The sequence below is a fragment of the Stenella coeruleoalba genome (assembly GCF_951394435.1).
Source record: "Stenella coeruleoalba genome assembly, chromosome: 6".
Classification (NCBI taxonomy): domain Eukaryota; kingdom Metazoa; phylum Chordata; class Mammalia; order Artiodactyla; family Delphinidae; genus Stenella; species Stenella coeruleoalba.
In genome coordinates, this window is record NC_137151.1 from 114,321,317 (window position 1) to 114,337,563 (window position 16,247).

Here is a 16,247-nt window from a genome sequence, read left to right on the forward strand (position 1 = left end):
ATAGAAATCCAACAATTAAGAATTTTTTTAGAAAGAAGAAATATATATAATTTTTTTAGAGAGAAAAATATAATTCCAGATACCTGTTTGAATCTTGACTCTGTGTAGTTTGGATGTGAACTGATCATTAACTGTAAATACGTGACCATTTTCTATTTCCTTTGACTTGGGTTCCTTTGTGAGAACCCGCTGTGTTGGTTTACCACAGGCGAGGGACTGCAGGGCTCTAACAAGTTCTCTTTCAGGGATATCTGTCTCTTGTTGGATTTCCTGAAATTTCATCAGATTAACATAATTAGATTTTTTGAAAGATTAATTAGTAAGTAAAATTGACGAAGCAGTAATTAGAGAGGTAATTCCATTAAATAATTTACAACAAAGAACTTCCTGACTATTATGACTCTAAAATCTCACTTATTTGAACAAATTAGAGAAAAAGGTAGTTCAAATTACAAAATACTGAGAAGACATGTACTTTTTGTTTCAGAGATATAAAGCGTAGTCTAAGAATGTCATCCAGCAGAGATTATTAAGGGACCTGCTTTAATATTTAGGTAAAAAACAAAGTGTTAATCAACATATGATTGCTAATTTTATAAATATTCTACAATCATCCTCTCAAGTTTATCCATACTACTCTTTTGCTTAGCAACTTCTTTCCTAGAAATAATCAAAGTAAGAGTGACCTAAGGTCTTCCATCATACTACCAAAATTTACAATCCAAGTTGACCATTTTTACTGCCTGTATAATCAAATTAAGAAAAAAATTTTTAAAATACGTGGTAATTAATACTAAATATGAAAAGCAACATGAAATATGTTTTGAAGTGCAGGTGATAATTTTTGCTACATTATTATGGTATGAATAAAATGTAATACTGAAAAAAAAAGCAGTTCAGGAAAGAGTGAATCTGTAACTTTTAAATTATATTCTTTTTTTTTTTTTTTTTTTTTTGTGGTACGCGGGCCTCTCACTGTTGTGGCCTCTCCCGTGGCGGAGCACAGGCTCCGGACATGCAGGCCCAGCGGCCATGGCTCACAGGCCCAGCTGCTCCGCGGCATGTGGGATCTTCCCAGACCGGGGCACGAACCCGTGTCCCCTGCATCGGCAGGCGGACTCAACCACTGCGCCACCAGGGAAGCCCTCATTATATTCTTTTTATGTCAATGGGACAGTAAGAGAACTGTACATGTATATGATTTAGTCCCTTCACATCTACAGTACTGTATGGTGCAGCAAATCTTCGTATTAGGATACATCATTTTGATTCACATTGTATAAAGATGTTTTTTTCTCAAAAGGAGCTTAGGAAGAGTGGGTATAAAGATGGTGTTATTCAGAGTATGTAACTGATCTGGAGAGAGTTGTTCTCCCTTTCACAAGTCTCTGAAGAACAGTTTAGGCTTTTCTAAAGGACTGTCAGGTAAGTGAAACTGAAAGAAATGTGACCTTTAGTGATGACGATGCATATTCCCTTGCTTCAAATGATCTCAGCATGTCTACATACTTTAGACATATAAATGTTAATCCCACCATATTAAATAGGTGCTACTAATAATTAGAATGTTAACTGCAATTATTATGTACATGATAAAAGTGACTTATTTACATGTATTATTGTTTAACCATAGTCAAAGAACCGGAAATACCTTCTTAGGTGGTATTTTAACAACTACAGATCATTCCTAGAGGTAGCTACAGATCTTATTCAAATTACAACGGCATTATATCCTAATAAACTCATAGTACTGAATAAGCTGAAAATGCATTTAATGCGCGTAACCTACTGAACATCCTAGCTGAGCCTAGCCTACCTTAAACATGCTCAGAACACGTACCTTAGCCTATAGTTGGGCAAAATCATCTAACACAAAGCCTATTTTTTATAATGGTGTTGAATATCTCATGTAATTATTGAATATTGTACTGAAAGTAAAAATCAGAATGGTTGTATGGGTACAGAACGGTGATAAGTGTATCAGTTGTTTACTCTTGTGATCACCTAGCTGAGAGCTGCAGCTTGCTGATCCCAGCCTGGGAAAAGATCAAAATTCAAAGTACAGCCTCAACCGAATGCGTACTGCTTTGTGCCATCATAAAGTTGAAAAATCTTAAGTCAAACCACCATAAGTCAGGAAATGTCTGTACTGCAATTCAATGTTCATCCTTCTATATCATTTTTAAAAATACATCTACATACACACATATACACACACACACACATATGAATACAAATACACATATACATGTATGTACAGTAACATACTTACCTGTACACTAGTATCAGTGTTAAATATAAACAGGATCACACCATATGAATTCTTCCATTAATTTCTTGATGATTTTGCATGTTTGCATAACGACATTAAAGCTACAGGAATTCCATAGTACTGCTCTATCACAATATGGAGATTGAGATGGTATCCAATTTTGTGATGGAGCGTGCATTTCTGCCTGAGTACAAGAGCTAGGTTTCTGAAGCAGATTTCTAGAAATGTACTTGTTTCCTCAGAGTTATAAAGATTTTACAGACAGTGACAAACTGCCTTTCAAGTTTCTTAACTATTTAACTTCACAGCAGTTTCAAGTATTCATTCTCTCTACCTTCAAACAGAGAACTGGCTTTTTCTTTTGCCTATCTATTGGGCTAAAAATGTTATCTCATTATTTTAATTTGTACTTCTATAACCAATAGGAGAAAAAACCATCTTTTTATGTTTACAAGATATCTGTAACTCTTCTTCTGTGCTTTATCTATTCGTATTCCTTCCACGTTTTTCTATTCAACTGTTTTTGTATTGATTTACTGGTGCTCTTTATGTATTACAGTTTTCAATACTCTTACTTGCTGTAAATAATTTCTCCTAGACTCTTTTTTTTTTTTTTTTTTGGGGGGGGGTATGCGGGCCTCTCACTGTTGTGGCCTCTCCCGCTGTGGAGCACAGGCTCCGGACGCGCAGGCTCAGCAGCCATGGCTCATGGGCCTAGTTGCTCCGCGGCATGTGGCATTTTCCCGGACCAGGGCACGAACCCATGTCCCCTGCATTGGCAGGCGGACTCTCAACCACTGCGCCACCAGGGAGGCCCTCTCCTAGACTCTTTATCTTCTCTTTTAACTTATTTCAGCATTTGCATGTTTTATTACTTTTTACTTGGTTAAATCTGTCAGTCTTTTTCTTTGTGGTTTATGTAACAGGCTTGAAAAAAGGCCTTACTTATATCACGCTTATCAAAATATTGTTTTTTTCTATTACATTTATAGATTTGTACTTACATCTACCTGGAATTTGATTTTACATTTGATATGACATATGGAACTAAGTTCGCCATACTATTCTCCTTCCATTCCCACAAATGAAGTAGCAGTTTTTTTAATTTAGTTTATTAGAAATAGTAAATATATCGCATTCCAAAAACCTCTCTATATACTCATCTGTTTCTGGACTATTTTGTTCAAATGACCTATTCGTTTACACATGTTAAAAACAATTTTAACTTTGAGGTATGTCTGGGTATTAAGACATACTCCTTTCCCTCTTACTGGGCCTTCCCATCTCCCAAATCCCTGCCCCTCTTTGCCTATTCTTGTGCATTTTCTTGCCCAGATGAACTCTGGGATCAGCCTGTCAAGTTTCACAGAAAAGAAATCTTCCGCAGATTTGGACTGACATTTCACTGAATTTATAGGTGACTTAAAAAAAAAAAAAAGTCCTTTATAACACATAGCTTTCCCTTTCAGGTACATTTACCCTTCCATATTCTTTTCTTTTATTGCCTTTTTCGATTAAGTCTTCTACTTTTTGGGTTAGAATGATTCCTAGAAAGATTATGATTCTTATTAAAACATCCTTTTTCTCATGTCATTTTCAGATTAATTCTGATGTAGAGAAAAGTTGACTTACAGTAAGTATGATTTATAGAAAAACTTTTCAACCAAACTCTCATTTCTCAGTTGATTATTACAGCTGACAATCATACTGTCGACAAACTTTGTCAACTCCTGATATTTATAAATTTCATTCCTTTTTCTTTCCTAGTGTGTTAATTAGGACCTGCCAGAACAAGGCTGGATAGCAGTAGTAAAGGCAGGTATCCTAAATTTTTCCTAACCTTAATGGGAAGGTGTCTAACATTTTACTACTAATTACTGTTTGCTTAGGTCTCTCATTTAAAGCTTAGGTCTCTCATTAGATACACCCATATGCCATTAGGCATTTCATTCTATTCTTAGGTGGCTAAGAGTCCCCCATCTGGAAATAAGAAGTGGGGACTGACTCTTCTCATGTGCTTTTTGCACATTTGTGGAAATCATTGATTTTCTCCTTGAAATGATGTCTGGTAATATAGCAGGTGATCAGTTAATTTTATTATTATTATAAAATCTCAGTAACTATCTGTTAACAAATTCCTTCTTTGTATTCCAGGAATAAACCCTGTTTGGACAGACTGAATTATTATTTCAATAGACTGCTGAATATAACTTGCTAATAATATTTTACTTAAGATTTGTGTATTTATTTTGAATAACCTATAGCTTCCCTTTCTTTTTTGTATTTTCCTTGTTCAGTTTTAGTAATAAGGTTATGCCAGCCTCAGATATTTCCCAAGAACAATTTGTGTATTTTGCTTTCTGAGTTTAAAGTTCCCTGTATAGCTTTCAATTTTAATTTGCTAATTGTGTTATTCAAATCTTCTATATCCCTCTTTTTTATCATATAGTCAATCAGTACACTTGTGAGGGATTTCTGTAACTGTGGAATTGTCTATTTCTCCTTGTACTTCCAACCATTTTCCTTCATATATTGTTATGCCACATTACTGACTGACATAAGTTCTCGATGAAATATCAATTACCACTGCTGTTTAATGGTTTTCTATTCAAATTCTGTCTGACATTAATTTTGCTACTGTCTACAATTAGCTTTTATATTTCAGACTCATTCTCAGAAATTTTTGAAAAGTATAATAAAGAACATTCAGAAAAATGTATTAATATCCATACCTCTTTCAAAAATTAAATGCTATTACTAAAAATCTAAGGTACAGATTACCACTATATGTATTTCCGTATTTTAGCTGTTCTAAATCACAATACGGACTTCATTCCAAAAACTATATAAAAAGAGGAAAAAGCCTGAGTAGCCTGATTACTATGGATTAAATGTGACACTCCAATAAATGTCACCTTTCGTAGGCAGTTTCCAAGATGGCCCACAATGATCCTGGTATGTTTTAATCTTGTGTGGTCCCCTCACTGCACCAGGGCTGACTTGAGTGACCAACAAAATAAGGAAGTGACGATACATGACTTCCAAGGCTGGGTCATAAAGGCACTGCAGGTTCTTCCTGGGTCTCTTGGATCGCTTGCTCTAGGGAAAGTTAGCCACCAGGAGGCAAGGACAATCAAACAGCCATGTTTGGTAAAGCCCATGTGGAGAGAAACTAAGACCTCTTACCAACAGCCAAAACAAACTTGCCAGCCACGTGGAAGAAGGCGCATACCGATAGCATTTTCCAGCCCTAGACAAACATTAGACAACTGAAGCCCCAGCTGACATCTTAAACTCACGAACGAGTCCAAGCCAGAACCACCCAGAAAGCCCCTCCTGAATCCCCAACCCACAGATACCACGAAAGATAATAAACTGTTAGTGGTTGTTTTAAAACATGAATTTGAGACCTGTTGTGTAGCATTAAATAATGAATACACCATCTTACTGAACTTATAAAGAAAGAATATTCAAAGATAAGAGATCAGCTTCCTTTAGTAATTCCTATAGTTAAATACTTTTAACTGTCTCCTCTAATTTGTGGCAATTTCTGTAAAAGAGATGTCTAACAAAACTTATGCGGCAGACTGACTATAAGCACATAGTGTGAGTAAAGACAAAAAACTTCATGTGCCTTTTCACTATTCCCTGGTTTGAGATGCAAGCAGCCAGAAGGTTTTGGAGCCATAGGAATGGCATTTTACATACGCCACTTATGCTCAGGCTTCTGGTTTGTGACTTAGCTAAAATTTAAAATATTACAGGAATTTTCTACTTAATTTTACCTTCTACCTAAATCACTGCTCACTAGCCTCACTGATCGCAAGCTGACTGGGACGAGAAAAGGAAGCTTGAACCACTAAAATTACTAGCAATTCCAATAATGGCTTAAGAAAATCAATTTATGTTTTTGTTTATCCCACTATTTTTGCCAGCTCTTTATAAAGTAGGACTCTGAAAACCAACTGCAGCATTTATCAAGTAGCTTATTTTGTTTAAAATACATTATCCATGAGAACAGCAGATTAAAACATCCAAGCTGTTAAAGATAATTCAATTCCACCTGTCTGACAAGGCTTACAATATTTGGGTAAGGTAGTCAATACTTACTTAATCAATATTCTTTAGAACTCAATCACATTTAACTTGTGCTTGAAACTTAAAGTTATTCCCTAGGTAAAACACGCCTGGAAATTTATAAGAGCAAAACCTCTTGGCTTAGCCACTGACCTAAAAATAAAACACTTACGTTTCAAAATATTTCCTTGAGGTACATCACATAAAAACAGTCATCTCTTAACTACTTATCATCATCACAAAAAGGGAATATGGAGATGAGTATTAAAATAGGCCTAGAATTTAATCTTGCTCTTCATTTCAAACTTAAACTTATTTCTTCCTATATTCATTCACCTATGTCTGAGAATTGATTTTCAGTTAAGTATAAATATGGCTATAATTCTACAGCTTTTTAAAATATTCATTCCTTATCTTTAAACTTACTAAAAATCACATGATCTTCATTTCAACTCCAACCTACTCATCAAAGGTATGGGAAAAGACTAAATGAATTTAATTCAATCAAATCATGACTTAATGGGAGAAATAAAAAGTATATTATAATATATATACTCTAAGAAAAAAAAAGAAAGTTGACACTATCAAAATAGTGTAAAATTAGCATAAGGATAGACATAGAAATTAATGAAATAGATCAGAGTGTGCAGAAATAGACCCACATACATATGGTCAACTGAATTTTTTTTTTTTTTTAAATAAAGGGCTCAAAGTAATTCAAAGGGAAAAGACTAGTGTTTTGGACAAATGATGCTGAAATGAACAACTGAATACCTATGTGTGGGGAGGAAATAATTCTTAATCCTTACCTCTAACCATACCAAAAAAATTAACTTGAAATTGATCACAGGCCTAAATGTAAAAGCTAAAACTATAAATCACTTAGAAGAAAATCTTTGCAAACTTGGGATAGCCAATAATTTCTTAGATAGGATATCAAAAGCATGAACCATAAACATAAAGAAGTGGCCACTGGACTTCGTCAATATTAAAAAGTTCTGCTCTTCAGAATATAACATTAAGAAAATGAAACGTCAAGTGACAGACTGTGAGAAAATATTCACAGAACATAGATTTGATTTGATGAAGGATTTGTATCCAGAATTCGTAAAGAACTTTTAAAAAACCCGATAAAGATATGAACAAAGAATTCACCAAACAAGACATATAAGTGGCATATGAACAAATAAAAAATGCTCAATATCATTATTAGTCAAGGAAAGAAATTAAATCCACAATGTATACGTACAATTACACACCAGCTAAAATGGCTAAAATTTAAAAGACAATACTAAATTTTGGAGAGGATGTGGGGCAACTAGAACTCTCCTACACTTGCTGGCAGTAATGTAAAATGGTAAAAATCACTTCGGGATGCAGTTTGGCAACTTCTTTAAAAAGTTAAACATACAGCTCTATTCACTACAGTCTAGATCTGAGAACAACCCAAATGCCGGGTGAGAATCAGAAACAATTGGTTAAAATTCACATAACCAGCCCATACCTCAAATGTGTATTTTTCTCTATTATTGAAGAGCATTAATATGGTCATCTGGAAAGTGGAGACTTGCAATATATGCTTCCGCGTATTAGAGCCAGTTACTTGTGCCCCTCCAACACCAACTTCAGATCCATCTTCCTGTTTAATTTTTTAAATATAAAAATAGAAACAAGATATAATTATCTCCTAGTAACTTTAACAGTATATTTGAAAAATAAGTTCTGTAATGCCCAACCTCCCCTTAACAAAATGATATAAACTCATTCCTATATAAAAAGGAAATGTTATTTTAAAAGTGTACGTGTAAATATGTGTGTATACATACACACAAAGTCTTTATTTAGGACTGTCCCATTTTTTTCCATTATGAACATTTTAATGTATCTGAGCAAGTAATGAGTAATTCCTTATATTTATAACTAAAATTATGTTAACAGTACACAATGGGATAATAATGGACTTATAAGATGCTACTGCCATTATACTACTACCCTAAAGTAGTATTAGGTTTCTTTCTGTGTGGTCTGATCGTGGTAAGAGTTCAAATAATAGCATAGGATGGGAAGAAAACACCTCTGCCATCCTTAAAGCCTATTCCTGCTCTATGATTTAGAAGTACAAAGTAGAAATTCAGTCCTCAATAATTAACATATGAATTATGTTTTTAAAACCTACTGATCAGTTTAATAAAACCTCAAAAGATAACATGATTATTTAGGAAAAAACCCTCTCCTTTAAAACAGAAACAAGAAAGCAATAATTAAAAGCTGAGTTCTTTAGTATGTATCCTTGACCTTCCCACTTACAGTTAAATATATAATAGTGTCAAACATTATTCAACTAACTGAACTCTAAGGACTATTTCCCACTTCATTAAATATAAAAATTAGAACATGTATATAGGCATCTTCAACAATATTAAAAAAAAAACTTTGGTATTGCAGTGACAAGTAAGATTTTAATTAAAATATTTAATGAAACTGTTACTTGCTGCCAAGATGACAACTTAGGTATTTTAATGTTTTTCAGAAGCTTTTTATTATTTTGCCATTTTAAGCCAAATGACCCTGATTTGATTTATACCAAGCAATGAAGTATATTATTACTCTAAACCTCACAATTTTACATATAAAAAAGCAATTACTTCTTTAAATAAAGGCACTTCTCTAATGTATTTTTTTTTTTTTTTTTTTTTTTGCAGTACGCGGGCCTCTCACTGTTGCGGCCTCTCCCGCTGCAGAGCACAGGCTCCGGACGCGCAGGCCCAGCGGCCACGGCTCACGGGCCCAGCCGCTCCGCGGCACGTGGGATCCTCCCGGACCGGGGCACGAACCCGCGTCCCCCGCATCGGCAGGCGGACCCCCAACCACCGCGCCACCAGGGAAGCCCCTGTACTGTTAATTTTTAAATAATCACTTTAGCAACATTTTGTACATTTCACAAATCTTACGTGTTAGCTTTCCCGGTTTCAATTTATTGGAAATAAGGATTATAGGAGACTGAGAATTTTGAAAAGGAACTCATGGCTTTGTATGCCCTCAAATCCATTATTTTATGCAATATTATCTCAAATCTAATCTTATAAATAAAACATGTAATTATATTATTTATTCCATAAGGAAGGCTACTGGTATAGTCTTCATATTGTCAAATGAAGTTAGCAACTAAGGGAACAGAAATCAATAAATCAAAGCCGAAGTTTCCCTCTTTTTAATATTTGAAACAGGTAAGGAAATAAAAGAAATAAATAATTTATCTAAGTCAAAAAAAATCACAAATCACTTCTGCAGACTAATTTTAAGTTACTTAATAAAAATACCTTCAAACTATTAATATTTACCTTTTTAACTGGTCCATAAAAGGTGGCATTGAGATCTGCAGAACCCATATGATGTTGGAGTGTGAGCTGTCGACCACTGTGTTTGGCTAAGTAAAACCTTCAGCAAATCAAACCATGTTTTTGAGAATCATGTAATTTATATATGTGAAATTATAAACTACCAACCCTTAACAAACATATATGCAAGGGAGACTTTAAAAGCTAAACAAAACCTTAGGAATCAAGTTCAGTTCCAATTTTTTTTTACAGAAAAGAAGCCCTAAATAAGGGGTGGGGGTGGCTGGGTGGGAAACAGACCTAAGAAACTTAGCTAGATAATAAGTGATAAAGGTAGCACACTAAGTACTTTCCACCAGTACATTTATTTGCCCCTGGCTGCTGCTCAGCCACCGCTGTTTATATGACCTCCTTTCTCCACAGTTAACCCAATAAGCAAGTCACCCCAAGCTAGTGTCAGACATCAACAATACAAAATATACTCCTAACCATGCACTAATGCTGAAGAAAGCAGATTGATATTCCTCTGAAAAGTTTATGCAATTCATCCTTACATATTAAATGCATAAAGGATAACATGAGATTTAAAAAATGGAGTATATACCCCTTCAATTGGGGACACTACTGAATGCTCAAATTTATCTAAATTCTGGACAATTTGTACTTAGAAATACAAAGTCTGATCTACATTTACCTTCTGAATATCTCAAAAGCATGTCTTGGTGCTGGTGGGATGTTGCACTTTGGTGTGGCTGACTGAGTGGGCCAATAACCTGTTGTGAGCACCCGAACTGTGAGATCAACACCACCTAAAGATACCTGTGGAAAAGAGAAGAAAATGTTCCCCCTTAATTAGCTAGGATGTGTTATCTGTTCCATACAGACACTGTGTTAGAGTTATCAAAGTAGTTATCTCCATATCCAACATTCAGCAAATAAAACACATCTTCTTAAAAGTTACACTCATCCAATGTTTTCCTAATTTTAACTATCCTGGCACATTTATAATTATTGCTTCAGATGCTGAATTTACAATACTGATCAAAGTTCCTAGCATATGAACAAAGTCTTACTGGTGTCATTGAAAAGTACAGAGATTTTGGTCCTCAAGATTTTTTTCAGATAAAATGTCAAGGGGCCATTATCAGTATCATTTTAGGGAAAATTCTAGAATAATACCTTTCATCTCAGCTTTTAAACATTTTTACCATCTTAACACAGAAACAACACATTTCTAATATCCCAGTCACATTTCAACTATATTGACCATAACCTCCATGCTTTCACATGCAGCTCACATTCTATCCTCTGTCCTCTGCATAGGACACTAGATCCAGTTCTACACAGCAGGTGCTCTATAAGCATTTGCATAATGTTTGACTACCTCTACAAAATATATGCTAGCATTACCATCACAATTAGATTATTTTTTCTTTTTAAATAAATTACAATTTTAAGAAAACAAAAATAAAACACATCAACAGAAATTCTAAAGGGGGAAATATCTTTATTTTTAATATTCACAGCTTGTTTTAAACCATTATTCCATTTTTATGTAACCTGGATGATTTAGTGATAGAAATTCTTTAAAGAGAAAAATGAGTTTATAAATATCAAGAAGTATTCCACACTCAGATTTCTTCATAAATATCTAATAAATGATTTACTCTATTTTAAAGAAACTGAATCCAGAAATCTTACATGACACATAGGAGAGATGATCACAGCAGACTCTTAGATGATGAATGGAGAAGGGGCTGAGAACTGTTTGTACACTTGTAATTGGGAAGGGGGTCACAACTTGGTTCAATCCACCCAAGACAATGAAGTCTTTCATCTCTTTTCCCATATCTCCACGTCTTGCTCCCTAATCTTCAAGTCTTTCCTCAAAATGTCGTTTTTTAAAGGAGGCCTTCCTCGACCACTCTTCCTTGCTACAGATTTCCTCTATATCTCCTATCACCAGCTAAGGTGCTATGTAATTACTTATCTTGTTGATCATCCGTCTCCCAGATTGGAAAGTAAGCTCCAACATGGCAGGGATTTTTGTCTATTCTCTGCTGTATAACCAGTGCCTAGAAAAACGCTTGGCACAGAAACAATGAGTTATTTGTTAAATTAAAAAAAAGAAAAAGAGGGCTTTCCTGGTGTCGCAGTAGTTAAGAATCCGCCTGCCAATGCAGGGGGCATGGGTTCGAGTCCTGAGCCGGGAAGATCCCACATGCCAAGGAGCAACTAAGCCCGTGCGCCCCAACTACTGAGCCTGCGCTCCACAACAAGAGAAGCCACCGCAATGAGAAGCCCGCACACTGCAACGAAGAGTAGCCCCCCACTCACCACAACTAGAGAAAGCCCGTGCACAGCAACGAAGACCCGATACAGCCAAAAATAAATAAATAAATAAATAAATAAAATAAATTTATTAAAAAAGAAAAAGAAAGAACCTCAAGGAACTATTACTCTAATGGTTTGGACCTTTTCTTTCTACCTCTCTTAGTAATATATATATATATATATATATATATTTTGCGGTATGCGGGCCTCTCACTGTTGTGGCCTCTCCTGTTGCGGAGCATAGGCTCTGGACGCGCAGGCTCAGCGGCCATGGCTCACGGGCCCAGCGGCTCCGCGGCATGTGGGATCTTCCCGGACCAGGGCACGAACCCGTGTCCCCTGCATCGGCAGGCAGACTCTCAACCACTGTGCCACCAGGGAAGCCCCTCTTAGTAATATTTTTAAACCATTCAGCTTATTTTCCAAGATAGCACATGCCAGGGACAAGTACACAGAAACAGAGGTACCAGAAAAGTCTGTCTGGATGTGATATGATTTGCTGATATAAATAAACAGAAATACGATAGCAAGGTGGTTTTCCTGTTCCTATCCCCATTAAAAAAGTAAAACACAGGAAAGAAATGCACACTTAAATTTCCCTCAGCATAATAAATATGACTTATCTAATAAAATATACAAGTATTTAGCATTTTAAGAAAAGTACTTGTTAATATGACTTCTGAAAGTAAACAGAAGAGTCATTCTCTTGGTATATTTAAACAGGCCAAGAACCTTCAAGAAAGTTACAGAGAATTATCTGAGGATTGATGATGTTTTAAAAGGGTTCCAAGATTTCAGAAAGTTCAAGATTTGTTTTGATTCCTCTGTCACTTTTCATCAAATCTTTCTAATGAAGATTAAGGCTTAGGAGACGTAAAGCTTAAGATCCTTAGTTTAAACAATTACAAAATAGCCAATAACTGCATGCGAATAATGGCCTTACAAAGTGAAAGCTGCAACCAGATTAGCAGATATACAACTTTGAACATCTTGATAAGTACTCTACTTACTGGGATAACAAATTATGAAACAAATATTCCACCATAAAGTGCAGGATATATCTGAATAATCAAAATGAAAGAATAGAAAACGCACAACTTCATAACAATAGAAAATAACAAAAGCAAACAATCTGATGAAATGATCACGTTGAACGATCATTCCCTCTTTTTTTAAAAAGTGCAAGAGAGTGGTCGAGAGTAAATAAAGACCGTAATTTTCTTATCAAAATGCCTTCAACTACCACAGATAAGGTAATTAGACAGCTAAAAAAATAGTAAGGGTTCTGGACCCATCCGGGAACATTCCTTTACATGGTTTCAATACAGCATTTATTCAGACCAGGTTATCTCCTTATAGCTCTTAAATATGTGTAACATTAGTGGAAGAAAAACAAAAAACACAAAAAATGTACCATATGAAAATATGATTTTATCAATGCATTAGACAGAATGAAGCACAAATCCCTGAACAATCTAAAAGAGCAAAACATCTAGGATAATCACATTATTCAGTCCCTGCCCACGCAAATTTCTATTTATCACAGAGTCTATCTTTCCTGCTCTCAGCCTTTCTCCACTGTAAACATCCGAGGCAAATCACACAACTATTTATAACAAAGAGGAAACAGAAGTCCCTCTGAGTCAGAATGTCTTAATATATATAAATGTCCATTTCTACAGAATTAGGTATTTTCACATATTTTGTTTGTGATGAGACCTATGGGACCAGTAGAAGTGATGATCTTATATTTAAATATCAAAGAAAAGACCTCCAATTTTTTTTTAAATGGTTGTGACATGTCTTAATTATGAAGTAGTATACTGTCAGTTGAGAGAGAAAACATTAAAGAAAAAATGTGGAGTTCTCTAAACTTAAAGTTACAGTTGAAAAACAGTTTAAAAAAAAAAGAAGAGAGAAGGGAAAATTCTGAACTTCATTAAACCCCACTGAATCTTCACAACACCCCACTGGACTCCAAGGCCATATAAGTTGCAGCTTACTGCCTTCTGGGAATCACAATACAAAACCACATTTATAACACACTAGCATCAGTGTTTTTATACTCAGTTCACCCTCCACCGACCCTGAGGATGTCAGGCCCATTTATCCTGACATTTCAGATGAATAAGAATACTGACGTACAGGAAAATCAGGTAACAATTCTAAGATAGCACCATCCTGGGGTAAAGTAAAAGGAAGAGCATTAAAACTCAGTAAGCTTGCATAAGCCTGGTATTCTTTCCCTAACCTAAAAACGGTTATAACAGCAGAATCACTATTTATTAAATTTTCAGTATATTCCTTCAAGTGGGGAAGATAAACTAAGTTTTATAAGAATAAGAAAAAATATTTTAAGATTAATAGTTAGAAAAAGAGGTTATATGGGAGAAATAATTTTTAAAGCACTCACAGACAATACATATGTTGTCACTAATGGCATTTAAAGAAATGACATGGGGTGGGGGGAAGGATCAATTGGGAGACTGAGATTGACATATACACACTACTATATATAAAATAGATAACTAATAAGAATCTGCTGCATAGCACAGGGAACTCTACTCAATACTCTGTAATGGCCTATATGGAAAAAGAATCTAAAAAAAAAAAGAGTGGATATACGGTATGTACAACTGATTCACTTTGCTGTACACCTGAAACTAATATAACATTGTAAATCAACTATACTCCATAAAAGTTTTTAAAAAAATAAATAACACCAGCAATTCAGTTATCTGATTGGATGAAAATGCCCATTACAGAAGACTTTACATAAACACATTTACATAAGTAGAAATTAATGAAGAATCTCACCCCAGTGGCCTGTAGATGTTGCCTGAACTCATCCATAGTTGTGTTTGAGATGCTCATATCCCTAAACATTCCTTCCAGTTTTGATGTGAACTGACATCCACATTCAGTCTGTGGAAGAAAAACAAATATACACAAATAAATGATGGATTTTACTATTAGAAAATGTACAAAGAAACTCTTCCATGTTACTGTCATCCTTCCTAAATCTTTCCAATAGTTGTTCTATGTCTGTGGATACCAACTTCAGTGTGATTAAGATTAATCCAAGAATTTTATTTTAAAATGCAAATTCCCAGACTCTCTGAGATTCCCATAAACCTCACTGAAGGCAGTGCTCAGAACTCTTATGTTTTCAGCAAGAAACACTCATATCAGGTGATATGGGTACAAGTAGTCTGTGGACCACACTCTGTGAAACAGAACTATATGGTGATATTCCCTTTATTGTTTCCCTTGTACTAATCCTCCCCCAGATCTCCATGAATGAATGTATCTGCCACACCAAGAGAAATTCCAGCACACTGTGAATGTCCCAGAACTTGAACAAATCTAAGTACAGCCTGCTCAAAAAAATCTAGTTTTATTAATTTAGAGAAATAAGTATTTTAAATCAATTAAGTATTTCCCAGTCACATGTTGCTGGTGCTCAATTATGTGATAATCATTAGTGACGTGCACTCCAATCCATCTTTTTTTTTTTCCATTCCATCTTAAATACACCTTACCTTTAACTTAGAAATCATATTTTTTTCAGAGTCATCAGAAACACTTTTATTTGTGAGAAGTCTCCTTGCCAAGTGTTGTTTATAGTAACGTTCAAATACATCTTTTTCTTGCATAAACCTAAAAAGGACCATTGCCTTATCCAATATTGTTTCTACTTCTTGTTCTGTTAGCTGCAAACCATTGAAAAGACAATTTAACAATTACACAATTTTAGTTCTACAAAAACAGCATCACAGTTCATCAATAGTTTAAAAACACTGTTTGATAACAAACATAAACATCTAGTTGAGATATGTCAGAAGGAGGGATCTAGTGCGAGAAAGTGCCTCCTACTTTATCTAGTAGCACGACTCTTAAATCCTCATCTAGTGCAGCATTAATCAGGGGCTGGAATGGAGTTCCACTCCCTAGTGGGCTACCTCTGAAAGGGAGGCATGAAGTGATACATGGCTGGATTAAAGGATGACTGAGAACAGAAGAAATGAAATTTTAATCACATAAAAGAATTTTACCATGCCCTTGCATAGTATCTAGGCAGAAACTTACATGGCCATAAGACAGATATTTTTATATAAGCTCATTCAAAATCTAAATTGTGCAACCAGAACGGTAATAATGTTATAATTCCAAAAGTAAAAAGGACTCTTGCCCCTAATCTTTTAAATAAGGGCAAGATGATACTG

General features: G+C 35.0%; 1 protein-coding gene across 4 annotated transcripts in view; it reads right to left on the reverse strand.

Annotated features, from left to right (window-relative positions):
• CUL3 (cullin 3) overlaps positions 1-16,247 on the reverse strand; it is a 99,800-nt gene that overhangs the window by 15,936 nt on the left and 67,617 nt on the right. For all 4 annotated transcript variants that reach the window (XM_079924516.1, XM_079924515.1, XM_079924517.1 and 1 more), the window contains 6 exons: positions 15,564-15,734; positions 14,839-14,946; positions 10,382-10,506; positions 9,691-9,787; positions 7,854-7,988; positions 84-270 (listed from right to left, as the gene is read on the reverse strand). In XM_079924516.1, the coding sequence (XP_079780642.1) occupies positions 84-270; positions 7,854-7,988; positions 9,691-9,787; positions 10,382-10,506; positions 14,839-14,946; positions 15,564-15,734 (823 nt within the window). The remainder of the gene's footprint in view (positions 1-83; positions 271-7,853; positions 7,989-9,690; positions 9,788-10,381; positions 10,507-14,838; positions 14,947-15,563; positions 15,735-16,247) is intronic.